At 42.5% G+C, this 14,225-nt stretch overlaps 1 protein-coding gene across 1 annotated transcript in view; it reads left to right on the top strand.

Annotated features, from left to right (window-relative positions):
• The window catches only part of EZR (ezrin), a 34,297-nt gene that overhangs the window by 13,452 nt on the left and 6,620 nt on the right, over positions 1-14,225 (top strand). The window contains exons 2-7 of the mRNA XM_065732710.1: positions 2,728-2,811; positions 8,508-8,603; positions 9,353-9,627; positions 10,182-10,265; positions 10,881-11,027; positions 13,786-13,882. Coding sequence (XP_065588782.1) covers positions 2,728-2,811; positions 8,508-8,603; positions 9,353-9,627; positions 10,182-10,265; positions 10,881-11,027; positions 13,786-13,882 — 783 coding nt within the window. The remainder of the gene's footprint in view (positions 1-2,727; positions 2,812-8,507; positions 8,604-9,352; positions 9,628-10,181; positions 10,266-10,880; positions 11,028-13,785; positions 13,883-14,225) is intronic.

Genomic DNA, 14,225 nt, shown 5'->3' with positions numbered 1-14,225 from the left:
TTTCCTCTGTGCAGGAAAAAATCAGATTTGTTAGCAATCTCGTGCTTCCTGAGACGGAAGGATGAAAACCTTGTGTCCTGCCGTGCTTTGATATTATTTGCTAACAAGGTTTCTAAGGCCACATTTTTCTTTCATTTTAAGCTTTTTAATTTTTACTCCAATTTTTACAGCATAAGCCTATGGATTAGGGAGCTGAATCTTTCTGTCTAGGAATTTAAGTACATACTGTGCATTTAAAAACACATTTCATGTGGAAGTCATGGTGCCACAGGGAGTTTCATATGATCTGAACCATATGCCACATGGAAGCCCTCTCGGCTTGGCAGACAGTGAAGCTTTCCCAGAGTGCCTGAACCAGGGCTTCAGGTGGATTAAGCTCTGACTGCCTGTTTCGTTACCTGCTTCTGTGGCTAAAAGCTTGCATGGAGTGCTTATAGAACATGCAATGCAATACTGCTAAAACCTCTATATTCTTGGAATCGAGGTTTGGAGATGAGGCATGAGGATGTGATACAGCAGAAAGGACACTTAAAGGACTTTGCCAAGCAGTCGTCTGTTCAGAGAAATGACAGCTGCTGGCAGTCCTCTCTCTTAGTCCGCCTGTCGTGTGGTGTGGGGCTTGTCAGATAACACACCAGGGAATTCCTCTCTATCCTGCTGATCACTGAGCCCTTCTGAGAACACAGAAATAAACCTTTACTGCCACCCCAAATGTTTTTGGGAGCTCTTAGATAAGCAAGCGGTCACGTTCCTCTGTGCTTACGGCCAACAGCTGAAGCACAAAGCAAGGGACTTCAGTTTTTGGTCTTAACACTGAAGCATCACGTTTCATGGGTTTTGCTTGTTTTTAATTAGCAGATCTCCACTAAGGAGATAAAGATGGGTGTCCCGATACTGATGGGAATTCAGTGCTTGACCAACATCCTGTGCCTTTACTGTATTGAGAAGCACATCCTTTACATTTACTTAACTTGTAAAGTGATACTTATTTTGCACCCGCTGTGGCGTTTCAGCCAGAAGTGCAAATAATTTGCACAATGCAAAACAGCAGATTATCAGCATATGTTTTCTTGAGGGGGGGTAAAAAGGGATTAGAATATGATTAGGGATTTATTGCTGAGAGGGATTAAGCAGCAGGAGCTTTTTAAGGTTGCAGCTTCGAATTGCAGTCTTCCTGTCCTCCAGAATTTATCTCACCTTGTTATACTGTTTGAGAAACTTTTGTTTAAGCTGCAGGAAGAAAGCCGTGAGCATACTCCAAGTGCTACAGTTAATTGTAACACATTCTTTTACTTGACATTTATTCTAGAGTTTAAATGTATATAATTAAATGGCTAGATGCTGCTGCAGCATCCAGCTTTTATAGTGAGTGATTCAATTCCTATTCCACTGCTTCCTGTTGTTCCTTCACACACATCTCTGCAGTCGGTGCTAGCTGTAGCAGGATCTCCGGGTCTGCAACATGATGTTTTTAAAATGCTGTGTAATTTGCATTTTGTCTGGGGCCTACAGGAGGGCTGGGGGGAGGGCATGTAATGACAAGACAAGGAGAAATGGTTTTATACTGGAAGAGGGTAGATTTAGACTAGGTACAAGGAAGACGTGCTTTCAGTGCGGGTGGTGAGACACTGGAACAGGTTACCCAGAGGCTGTGGATGCCCTCTCCCTGGAAGCACTCAGGGCCAGGCTTGATAGAGCTCTGAGCAGCCTGGTCTAGAGGGAGGTGTTGCTGCCTACAGCAGGGGGTTGCAACCGGATCATCTTGAAGGTCCCTTCCAACCCAAACTGTTGTATGATTCTCTTTTTTAAAATCTGTGCTACAAATCTTACTTGATTGTCTGAGTTTGGGTTTTTATCAATTTGATTTGTTGTCCTGCTTCCTTCTTTCTGAAATGTGATATAATACTGCAAGTGGTAATAGCCTGCTGTAGTGGAAGAGTTGGAGGTAATCCTTCCTTGATTTCCCTTTATCTTACTGCTTCTTATGCTGTTCCCTGCAAGCTTTGTTGTTGCTTTGTATCCTGATTAAATGCTAATGGACTTTTCTAGTCATTAGTTAAACACTTGCCTTCTGCATACAATGCTAACCTCTGTCTTGCACTCCTGTCATTGCAACAAATCTGGTTGAAGTGTTTCTTCACTAATGTTAGCTGTTAACGAGCTCCTGCCCTATGTTATCAGTCAGTATCTGCTGTTATTGTGCTGAGTAGTTTTTTATGATTTGAAGAATGAATGTTTATCAGGTTATTGCTTCATAAGAATAATCTGAAGCCTTTTGCCTTTAAAATCTCAGATTAATTTGGGTGCTAATTTAAATGGAAGTTAAATTATAAGTCTTAAATTCAATTTAGTCATTAGAACCTTTTGTAATCAAAGAGATGTCCTGTAGGCAGCTATGTTGCATGCTTTGCAGAAACCCTTATTCTAGGGGATTTTAAACCTGGAGATTGGCAACTATAGAATGCTCCCTCACTTAAACTGTAGCAGAATCCAGTTCTGTGTTGAATAGGAAAACCTGCAGAACAATCCAATAAGACCATCAGAGTCAGTACTCCAATTAAGTTTGGTGTGATAACAACAATATAACTGGGGCTTAAATGTGTAGAATATAAGGGTTACGTTAGTGTATCCAAAAAATGGAGACGGCGTTGCGTATGAAGTATTGTATTCACACTGGGAAACAGCTTTCATTGTACCTTAAACAGTGCTTTCTGTTTTTCTCCATAGATCAATGTTCGAGTTGTTACTGTGGATGCAGAGCTGGAGTTTGCCATCCAGCCAAACACTACAGGCAAACAGCTGTTTGACCAGGTCAGTGCGGGCTTAGTACGGGCTCTTGTTGCTGAAACTCAGAGCATATTTAAGACTGCTGATTTCTTAAGACTGAATTCCTACCTTACCTACCTTTCTTTTCTCTGCCCCTTAATCAAAGGGCCCTGGTCCTAAGTTCTTTAAATGCCATCACAGTGAAAGAAAAAAGCAAAAATCCCTGCAAGTATGTTATATTCTAGTGATTCTAGTGAAACCTGATTTCCTAGCGGTGTTGAATGATGATGCATTACAGGGAATCTAGACAACATAGGTAGTGTGTAAAAATGCACTTATGCTTTGAAATGCAGCTTAACTTTTGTTCATTTCTTAAATTCTGTAATTGCAATGTTGTCCCCCATGCATAAAACCTTTTGGAATGAGGTCTTCAGACGGTTAATGAATGTGGGTGTAAATGTGTTCATCCAGAAGCTGAGTTGGAGGTTACAACTTGCCACGGGTTTTTGAGTTTTCCAAACTACTGGAAAACCAGAAGGGTTTGTTGTCTATGCAGAAGCTACAGCATGTCATGCCTTTTTATGAAACCTCTGTGCAACAGGACAGGGTAGAGACTTGCCCAGTGTGCCTCTAGAAATTCCTAAAGAAGTAGAGTACATGAGTTCTCCAGGGAATTTTTCTTCTCCTAACTGCTAGTCTTCCTGCAGCTGCATTAACAGCATACAGGTCTGTTTGGGAGACAGATCTACAAAGGGCAGGTAATGACAGCTAAGCTACACAAAGAGCACTTCGTGAAACTTCATCAGTCTTAAGTAGCTTGCCCTTATAAAACTGATTTAAGACCTTGCTATCATTAGAAAACTCAATTTCTGGAATTTGAAATGGGAAAAGATAGTAAAAAGAGCTTGCTTCCTAGATATTTCTGCTGAAACTCTGAAAAGTGATAATTAATAAATCTATGTAGACTTCAGTTCCATGTACTTATGAAGTGCTGCAGCAATTGTTTTTGCACTTCCCCTTGTCCCATGCTAGTCTTGATAGCAAAGGGCAGTTGAGCTTTAACTCAAGTAGGTGAAACTGGCTGAACAATGTTTGTTCATTCTGAGTTTCTCACTTCAGGGAGTTAACTAAGACTTGCTAGGCTTTATGGCAGTGGGGTGGATTACAGAGAGGAGTACTCTCCAAACAAGTTTCAAACAAGCCAAAGTTGCAGGAAGCAGAGGTAAGAACTGGAAGAAGGAAGATTTGCCTGTTGTTAATGAGGATCATGTTCAAGACTATTTAAAGAACCTGAAGGTGCACAAGTCCATGGGACACTGAGATCCATCCATGAGGATTTGGTGGATGAAGCTGCCAAGCTGCTGTCCATCATATTTGAAAGATCATGGTGGTCTGTGAAGTTCCTACTGACTGGGAGAGGGAAAACATAACCTCTGTGCCTGGCAAGATCATGGAGTAGGTCCTCCTGAAGGCCTTTCTATGGCTCATAGAAAATAAAGATGATTGGTGATAACCAAAGTGGCTTCACCGAAGGCAAGTCACGTCTGACAAACTTAGTGGCCTTTTGTGATAGAACTATGGCATCAGTGAATAGAGGAAGAGCAGCTGATGTTAACTACCTGAACTTGTGCAAACCATTTGACACTGTTCCTCATGACTTCCTGGTTGCCAAATTGGAGTAAAATGGATTTATTGGATGGACCATTCACTGGATAAGGAATTGTATGGATGGTCACACTCAGTTGTGGCCAGTGGCTCAGTCTCCAAATGGAGACTGGTGATGAGTGGTGTTCCTCACAGATTGATGCTGGGACCAGTGTATTTAATGTCTTAATAGGCAATATGGACAGCAGGATTGTGTGTGTCCTCAGCAATTTTGCAGATGACATCAAGCTGAGTGGTGCAGTTGACGTGCTAGAGGAAAGGGATGCCATTCAGTGAGACTTGGTCAGGCTTGAGATGTGGGCCTATGCCAACCAACATACTGCTCTTGTTGCAGCACTTGATGTGCTGAAGGGATGGGAAATCACCTCCTGAAGGTTTGGTCCTTACCTCCTGTGCCTTGGGTTTAAAACCTATGAGTGCAAGGTTATCAGTAGCTTGCACATTGCTGGGGTGCACTTCTATGCATCAGGAGGGAGCTTAGGTAGGACTGCAGCACAGGCTTGGGCACTATGTTTCACTTCAGCTTCTCTGTCTGCCTTTCTTCTCTTTTTTACTGGGCCCTTATCTTGGATGGAGTTTGCACTCAGATAAAGCCTATGCAGACAACAGGTTTACACAGGAATGGGGAGTGGCCCAGCTTGAGCTGTAGAATCACTGTGGGAGGAAAAGACTGCTGAAGAAGCAGGCTATTTTTAAAAACCACAGCATGATTTCTTGGTCTGGCTATCAACTAGGAAAATTACTCAGGCACTGCTCTTGTGCTTTATTGACTTTTCTACCTCAAATATATCATGTGTAAGAGTTAAAACTCCCTCATAAAGGGAGGGGAAAATAATGAAACCACTGAATACCAAGTACAGCTCCACTCAAGCCACATCTGTGTCTCAGGTGTTCTGAGAGCCCACATAGTGCTCTCTGAAGCTGGCTCCAGGACATCTCCTTGGGTGATCCAGGCTGTCCTGTGCCTTTCTGCTAACAGGGAAAGAAATTCACATGGAGGAAAGCATGCCACTGGCAGTGTCTGAGAGCAAACTGGCATAGCCAGTGCCTTAGAGGGCCAAGCAAAAGTGTGCAGAGTCCTGTGACCCATCAGCTAATTGAGGTTCTTGGAGCAACTGCAGTATTCCTTTTGAGCATACGATAAGACTGAAGAATTTAAAGACTTCATTAAGCAAACGTAGACTTGCCTAGTTCTGTTGTTTGAATACACCTTATGCTTCAGTCCTGGTTTTGAGGGGTTCCTTGTCCATTTTGGTAGAATGGATGGGCCTAAGATTCACTGTTTCATGCATTTTTGTGCATTCCTCCAGCCCATTATCTTGAATATCAGAAATGTTTTGGTTCTTTTTTTTTCTTGTTTTGTTGAGGAGGAAGTTTACAAACCTGTTTCTCAGAATAAAGATTCTTGTCTCTGAACAGAGTACATGACAACCAGATTGTGAAGCTTAGCTTAATATTTTTCTCTTCCTTGCCTTTAGGTTTTTGGGAAGAAGCTGAGGGGTCATAACTTCTGTAAGCTTTCTAATGTCTTAATTTATAGAGAATACTTTTTCTTCATGAGAGGTGTCCAGAGATAACATCCTGATAACTGCTTGATTTGTGCAACTCTTCATTCTGACAATGTTGCAACACTTCTTTCTCTATGCAACAGGAAGCACTACACAACATATGCCTGGGTTTCTGCTAGGTTGAGTAAAGCCTGATTCTGACCCTTGAAAAACACATCTGGCCTTCAGAAAACTTGGCACCTTTGTGGTGAAACAGGCATTTGGGGGATGAGGGAAGAGGAGTTTTCTTCAAGAAAAGGCTGAAGTATTGTCAGTGTTCAGCTCTTTTTAAAATTAAAAAAAATGTTCTGGGGTTTCAGGGAATGGAGTTACACTAATGCATATGCAGTTTTCTTGGTCTGCTTGTATCGCTAAGCATTGTGTTGTCTATTGATCAGCAGATGGCAAATAAAGAGTACTTTGCAAAGTGCTAGCCAGGATGATGCATTTTTTTCCCCCACATCCCTTACCACCCCCTGGAAACTCTTGGGTACAAACTGCTGTCCTCTGGCTCGCTAGTAAGCAAATCTAAGGGGAAGTACGGCAAAAAATTAATAAGGTATCCCCTAATTATTTGCTTTGGAACAAAATACCTGTGCTGCTCAGAGTGTTCATTTAGCTCAGTTTGTTCCAGTAAGTGTTCTCTCTGGCCACGGTGTCTTCAGCAATACTTTACATGGGGAGGGTGAAATATCCTTATTTGAGATCATAGCCCAGGTAACTGGGCTTGCCCTGATAGCTACAGAGGGATCAGTAACGTTTTGATAGAGCAAATTCACAGCTACAAAGCAGTATTTTTTCAACATAGTCACCACCATTAACTATGGATTTGTGCCAGTGATGAACAAAAACATCTACACCAGCAGAGGTGACCCACTGTTTCACAGCTGCTGTCATGACATTGTTGCTGGGGAATGTTGCTCATGCGGTCCATCTTTCATCAGCCCAAACAGATGGAAGCCAGAAGGCACTAAATCCAGAGGATGTGGTCAGGCAACCCAGCCAAGATTGGCAGTGTGCTCCGTGGCCTTCAAACTGCTATGGAGCCTGGCGTTACCGTGTTGCAGGAGAAAGGTTGTCGTCTTCTCTGGGCTGACTCTGGAAGTTTGAGCTGTCAGCATCACCAAGTAGATCTCAGAGTTGCGGGTTTCTCCAGGTTCAAGGAAATCCAGAAGGATTACCCCTTTCCTATCCCAAAAGATAGAATACATCACTCTACCCATGGAGGGTTGTATCTTGAAATTTTTCTTCAATGGGGATTTGATGTGTTGCCACTTTGTGGACTGCCATATTGACTCTGGCTCATAGAGATGTTACCATTATCAGTTATAATGGTGTGATCTGGGAAACTACTACATTCCACTTCATTGGTTCATTAGGTCTTGACAGACTTGCACACATTCTTTCTGTTCTTGCATGAGCATTCTTGGGACTCACCTGGGCAAACTTCAGGATATTCCAAGGTTGCTGCTATTGCATGCTTTGAAGCTGATACTCAGCTCTGTACACAATTCCCTGGTCTGCCAATTCATGTGGATGAGCTGATCGAGATGCTCTTCATTTCATGGCATGACAGCTGTGTGTGGCCATGTGGAACATGGTTTGTCTTTCACATTGCTGTTGCCACTGCTGAAACATACCACCCATCACCTCACTGCGTTCACCTCCACTGTTGGCTCCCAGCAAACATTCAGCAAGCATCAGTGAATGTCACTGGGTACCTTTTTTTTTTTTTTTTTTGCATGGAGGAATTCAAATCTACTGTGCCTCTGTATGTGTTCCCATGTCAAATGCCATTCTGTCAGACTGCCCCTCTGCTGCCATCTGTTGCACAGCAACAAAATGTAATGGAATATTGGTGGGAAGGTTCAGCCTCTGTGGCCATATCACAATCTGCCTCTGACACCATGGGCTGATGCAATGGAATAGGAGGCATTACTTTCAGAGCAGCACTCATTTGGAATCCGGCATGTTTTCCTAAGTTGCAGAGTAGTTGTGAAAGCCTCTTGCCTTCGATTCAGTTCAGCTCTGTGGTAGTGCTCACGTCACTGTACCAGGGGCTACTTTGCAAATCAGCATCAAGGATGTCTCAGGATGTATGTGCAGTGGATCTTCTCAGATCACAGCTCTGCCTAGAGCATGACTTTGCAGGCAGATGTGAGCTACCAACAAACTACTGAGCTATAACAATAAGCAGGCAAGAATAGGAGACTGGGAACTTAGACTATCTTTTCAAATGAGGAGAAGGAACTTGTTGAAAAGAGGTCTATTTTCACTAGCAGGTGCATGATCCAGACAAGGAGGGTGTTTTGGGATCTTTGATCTGGTATTTACAGCGTGTGAACGTAGCCAACAGCAGCATCTTCTACTGAGGCAACTGTGTATCTTTGTCAAGTGGATGAAGTTAAGAGATGCAAGAGGAGTAGGCTCCCTGCAGCTCCAATGGCTGTGGGGAGGAGTAGTACATGAAGGAAAGGTACTGGTGAGCTATTATCTATCATGACTTTTTTTTTGGCCTTTCTGTTACAGGTGGTTAAAACTATAGGCTTGCGAGAAGTGTGGTACTTTGGTCTTCAGTATGTAGACAACAAAGGATTCCAGACTTGGCTGAAGCTGGATAAAAAGGTAATTGCTGATAAGAAGTTAAAGCTTGTGTGATTCCTGATGTGTTCTCAGCTGCCACTTCATAAACCCTGCACTTACTGATCATTCTTCAAGATGCATGGTTTACAAATTATTTTAGGGGAGAACTATGTGACCTCCGTGGGAGCTGTGAAGCGTGGCACGGTGAAGACTTGATCTTTCTCTCTGTATGAGCAGTGGAAATCCTCACAGTAGAGCAGCAGCTTGATACTGTATCTTGCTGTGTAGAAACAACTGGCTTTCTGCCTCTGGAGGAACAACCTGAGTAATAGCAGCGTTAGTCTCTGCTTGTGTAGAATCAATGGATGCACCCTCTTTATCTCATGCCACCAGCTAGCATGGTTAACAGGAGATGCACTGGGCTGACGGCAGCCACTTCACTCTGAAGTGATACCTATTTGTCTTCATTAGTGAAAGGAAAGAGATGAGAAGGGAGTGTGTCTGTACATTTTGATTTGTTTTTAAATATATTTTTGTAGAGTCTGACTTCTCAGCTAATTAATGCAGTGCTGGAATGTTTAGCCTGAACTCTGTGGGGAGCTTTGCGTGTTTAGTTGGAGGTGAAAGACTGGAGAGTTCTCACTGTAGGGTATGGGCCTGAAGTATTATAGAAATATACTTCTGAAAACAAATGCCTTTTAAGGCAAAAGTCTTAAATCCCTTTTTATGCACAAAAGCAAATCTTTATTGTTTGCAGCCTTGTTAAAGTGTGGTGTCATCTCTGTTCTTAGGTTTCTGCTCAAGAAATCAGAAAGGAGAACCCCCTCCAGTTCAGGTTCCGTGCCAAGTTCTTCCCAGAGGATGTGTCTGAAGAGCTGATACAGGACATCACACAGAAGCTCTTCTTCCTTCAGGTGAAGGAAGGGATCCTCAGTGATGAGATCTACTGTCCTCCTGAAACAGCAGTTCTTCTTGGCTCCTATGCTGTGCAGGCCAAATTTGGAGATTACAACAAGGATGTTCACAAGCCTGGATACCTCAATTCAGAGCGTCTGATTCCCCAGAGGTAAAGGAATCAATTGATTGAGCCCTTCGTCCATTACGTTAGATTATGTTTTTACTGTCTCTTTGGGGTGGTTAGAGAGAGGTAGTTGGGTGAGTTCAGCAGAGGAAATCTCTTTAGAGTTCAGCTGTTCTTTTGTAAGCAATGCTGCCATGCTGGTAATGTGTGTGAACGTCTCCTCTTTAAGAAGAGGAGGTGTCAGTCGTGAATATGCCCTCCCTGGAGAAATGCGGGTTACGTGTTCTTAATCCCAATGTACAGTCCTAAAAATCCCACATCTACAAAACGTGTTATGAGGCTAGATAGTCTGTCCCCACACAAGGTAAATATACGTTACCAGACAAATAGTTTGTGTTTATACCCTGTGGTGATGCTCTGCACCAACTTTTTGTCCATTCTGAATAGCTCTGCTCCACTGGGCACATCTCAGGGCTGAACAGGATCTTGCTCTTGGTTTCAGTGACACTTCATGAGTGGGACTATAGCAGATATCAGCATCAATGGATACAGGAGAACACAAAATCTAATCTTGCAAATCTCTCTCTCCTTTTGTTTAGGGTAATGGATCAGCATAAGCTCTCCAGAGAGCAGTGGGAGGAACGAATCCAGGTTTGGCATGCTGAACACAGTGGTATGCTCAAGTAAGTGTTTCATGTTGCTGCCTAGGTCTAGTTGCCTCAAGCTTACCATTCTATAATATGCTTTGAAATAGACTCCAAGAGTCGCTTGTGTGGGGAACTGCTACTGTCTGTTTCCTAATCCAGCACGGATGGTAAAATTCAGTTGGACTTCCACATTGGTGCTGGGAACCAGTGGCTTTCTGAAAATCCTGCACCGAAGTACAGTGATTTAGTGATGACTTTAATGGATAAAAGTCAGGGTGTGTCTCTAACTTTTAAGTATCAGAGCATTTTCATTGTCAGATTGGGAAAGTGTAGGTACTGTAATTTTCACAGTGACAGTGATGAACGCTGGAAGAGATGAAAGTTGTGATTGTCTCTAGAAATACCAGGGCTTGGCAGAGAGCATAGAGTCTGTGTGTGTGCACGTACACAGAGTTAACTGAAGAAATATCTTCTGAAGTGAACAATAAATGCAGAATGTTCTGTTTTAACTGCGGCATTTTGATAAGTTTAGGAAAAAAGTTGTTGGGTTTTTTTTTGTTGTTGTTATCTTTTTCTGAGGCCTCTTTGCTTTCTGAGATAGTCAGGGAAAAATGAGAAGCTAACATCTGCTCTCCTTCCTGCCTCAACCAGAGAGAATGCCATGCTGGAATACCTGAAGATTGCTCAAGACCTTGAGATGTATGGAATCAACTACTTTGAAATCAAGAATAAGAAAGGAACTGACCTCTGGCTGGGAGTTGATGCCCTAGGGCTCAACATCTACGAAAAAGATGATAAGTAAGGCCTTGTTTTCTCTTCTGATCTACTGGAGTCAGGGCTGCTTTGGGAGCCAAAGGGCATTTCTCATTAACAGAGTGAAGGCAAAGTTTAGAACTTGCTCATTGTCCAGTAGGAGGTAAACATGTGCTAGAAGACAGGCACTTCAGTTCTTTTATGCTTTCACGTCTTTCCTGATCTTTGTATAGTCTGACCTGCTAATACAGGAACAGATGTGAGCTGTAAAGTGTCATCTTGTAAAGCAAGTAATGCATGTAGAGCTGAACCCCAAAATACAGAGTCTACCAAGTTTCTCCTTTAGGCAGGTGGCCAGGTATGCCAGCAGCAAATACAATATGGGAACCTTGATAGGCTCGTACATCTGCAGAGTGCTAGGATTTGTGAGGCCATCCCTGTACTGAAATTAATGATAGATGCGTGTTCAACTGCCAGTTTGTGGGAAAGGCAGGTTATGGGGTAGGCGTGAAACCAACACCAGATAACACCCAGAATCCAGGGAGGAGTTAACCTATATAGATACTATAAACCAAAGAATGAAATGAGGTCTTGCTGAGGTATGCATAATTTTAATCAGCCCTTCTGGTAAGGACAGAGGTATTATTTATTGGCTAGTAGGTGGGCAATAATTGACTTCATCCATAAACAAACATATAAAGAGGGTGAGGACAGCTGTGTCTAAGCCTACCAGTCACTTCTAACACTCCACAGATTGAAGAGGACTGAAAATGAACTTCTTTAAAATGAAGGGGAGCTGGCTAGAATGTGTAGGGGTTTTTTTTTAGTCAATGTTCCAAGTCTTGCTTTCATGGCATAAATCTGAAACAGACCCTCAATGAAATACAGAGGAGATTTCACCCGTTCTGTTTGTTTTCCTCCATAAAGCTTTGAATGCAGCTACAATATTAATTGGAACCCTCTGGAGCTTCTGTTAAGATGGTAAAGAGAAATGCAGACTTCTCTGCAATGCTAATATGTGCTGTCACCCGGAAAACAAGGAGTGTCACTTGAAAGAAAAGTAGTTTCGCTCATGTAATACCTGAGTCTTGAATGACAAGTCTTGCTGTGTAACCATGGTCGCACAAACAGGTTTTTCGGGCTGCAGCAGCAGACAGAACGTAGCCCTTGACTGGAGAGAGCCATCAAGAGTGTTTGCAAAACAAATGTAATGCCGGAATAAATGGCTTGTTTCTGCCATAACTCTTGATAACTCTGTAATTAAGTCTTCTGAGTAGATAGGAGGACTAGAAAAAATGATAATGTGTACCCTACCTATGCCTTTTACGTGCAGAGTTTTGGGACTGGGGCAAAGGTGAAAAAGCAAAGATTTCATTGTTGAAGCTCAGCCTGAGGAGGCAAATGATCCTGTGCCATAGATGTGAATCCGTTCCCAATGAATGTCAGGCTCCTACCTCTAGGCATTTTCAAGCCAAGCCTTTTCTCTGCAGTATGGATGAGAATCTACAATGGAACTTAGACAACTAAAATACTTCAGTTAATGTCATACCTTATCTAAGGCTGAAGCTCCTAAGGTAGTATGAAGGAGGCTAGAGTAATTACTTAGTTTAATCAATTCATTTGTTGTACAGTTCTTCATTAACCTTACATGGGCATCCTGTTGCATAATCTCACAATTGAGTTAAAGGTTAGGAGATGGTAAATCCTGAAGAGTATTTTATTATCGACTTCTGACTAAAACTAAGCAGGTTATTTTAGCCTTGGGCCAATGAAATTGTGTAGGAGCTTTTGATTTTTATGAAGACGAAGCAAATTCCTCCAAAATTACTGCTTTTTTCCTTAACCGTTGAGCTCCATAGAAAATTCCTACAGTGTGGTATGGGACAAGGGGAAATGGACACAAACTGAAGCATAGGAAGTTCTGCACAAATGTGCATGGGAACTTCTTCCCAGTGCAGTGATGGAGCAGTGGCACAGCTGCACAGAGAGGTGGTGGAGTCTCCTTCTCTGGAGACGTTCCAGACCCGCCTGGACGCCTACCTGTGCAACCTGGGCTAGGGAGCTGCTTTGGCAGGGGGTTGGACTCCATGACCTTTAGAAGTCCCTTCCAACCCCTACAGGTCTGTGATTCTGTGATTCAGTGTGCTGATATATGCTTCTCTAAGTGCTGAATCCTGCATGCTCGTGCCTTCAACCCATTTGCTGGAAGTAATTGTCAGCACTTCAGTGTGCCAAAGAGATGCATTGGAGGGGCTGTATAACAGCAGAATGATTGTTTGTTGGTATTAACATTTATGTGCAACCCAATTTGTAATGATTAACTGCTATCTCTAGAGAATGTATCTTCTGTAACAGAATGATAAAAGAAGTGTAATGTGATATTAAACACACAAAGTGGTATTTAGTTGGGGCAAGGCGATTTGAAGGAACTCATTGCAGTTGGATATGCAGGTCTCTGAACTTGTTGCAAAGCTGGGAGAGTTTGTAAAGATGGAGTACTAGGATGGCCCAGAAACATTTGATGTGATGAATAACTGGATGGTTTTTGTATTCAAGACTCTGGAGAAAGGGAAAAGAAAATGAGTAAAGTAAAATCCAGACTGACTAGCATCAGAGGAGACTGTAAGGGAAGCGATTATGCATCTCCCCTGCTCTCCTATGGGATTTTGTTTCGGCTGTTCCCCTCATTGTTGACAGAGCTTTGAGGAGCATTGCATCCCTCTGAGTCTATGTTTTAGAAGTAACAAGGGGGAAAGAATAGAGTTCATTGCAGCATCTCTTAATGTATTTTTCCTTTTTCCAGACTGACTCCAAAGATCGGTTTCCCCTGGAGCGAAATCAGGAACATCTCCTTCAATGACAAAAAGTTTGTAATAAAGCCCATTGACAAGAAGGCACCTGTAAGTATATTGAGAAGGGACACTGCATAACTAATACCAATTCATTTCAGAATGAAGTTGTCTTCAAAGAAAGCTGCAGATACTTTAGATGCAAAATTAGCATCAGTACTGAGGATGTATTTAGAGCAGTCTGCTTTTCTGTGTGGTTTAGTAAAGGACTTTTGGTGGTGTCAAGCATGGAGAAAGGCAAGGTTATCTAGTTTTTTCCTCTAACAAACTGATCAGTGTATACTTAAAAATGAGATTCTCTGCTTGTTCCATGAGTCTTTTCTATAGCTGGATTCTTCTCTCCACCTCTCAGTGTGTAGGAGCTGGTGCACATTTATTTATTTATTTTTGTGGT

Source organism: Cyrtonyx montezumae, unplaced genomic scaffold, assembly GCF_038088225.1.
Source record: "Cyrtonyx montezumae isolate F1298 unplaced genomic scaffold, pur_monq_1.0 scaffold_0, whole genome shotgun sequence".
Taxonomy (NCBI): Eukaryota; Metazoa; Chordata; class Aves; order Galliformes; family Odontophoridae; genus Cyrtonyx; species Cyrtonyx montezumae.
The sequence above is the reverse complement of the archived record's forward strand: the minus strand, read 5'-3'. Positions and strand labels throughout refer to the sequence as shown.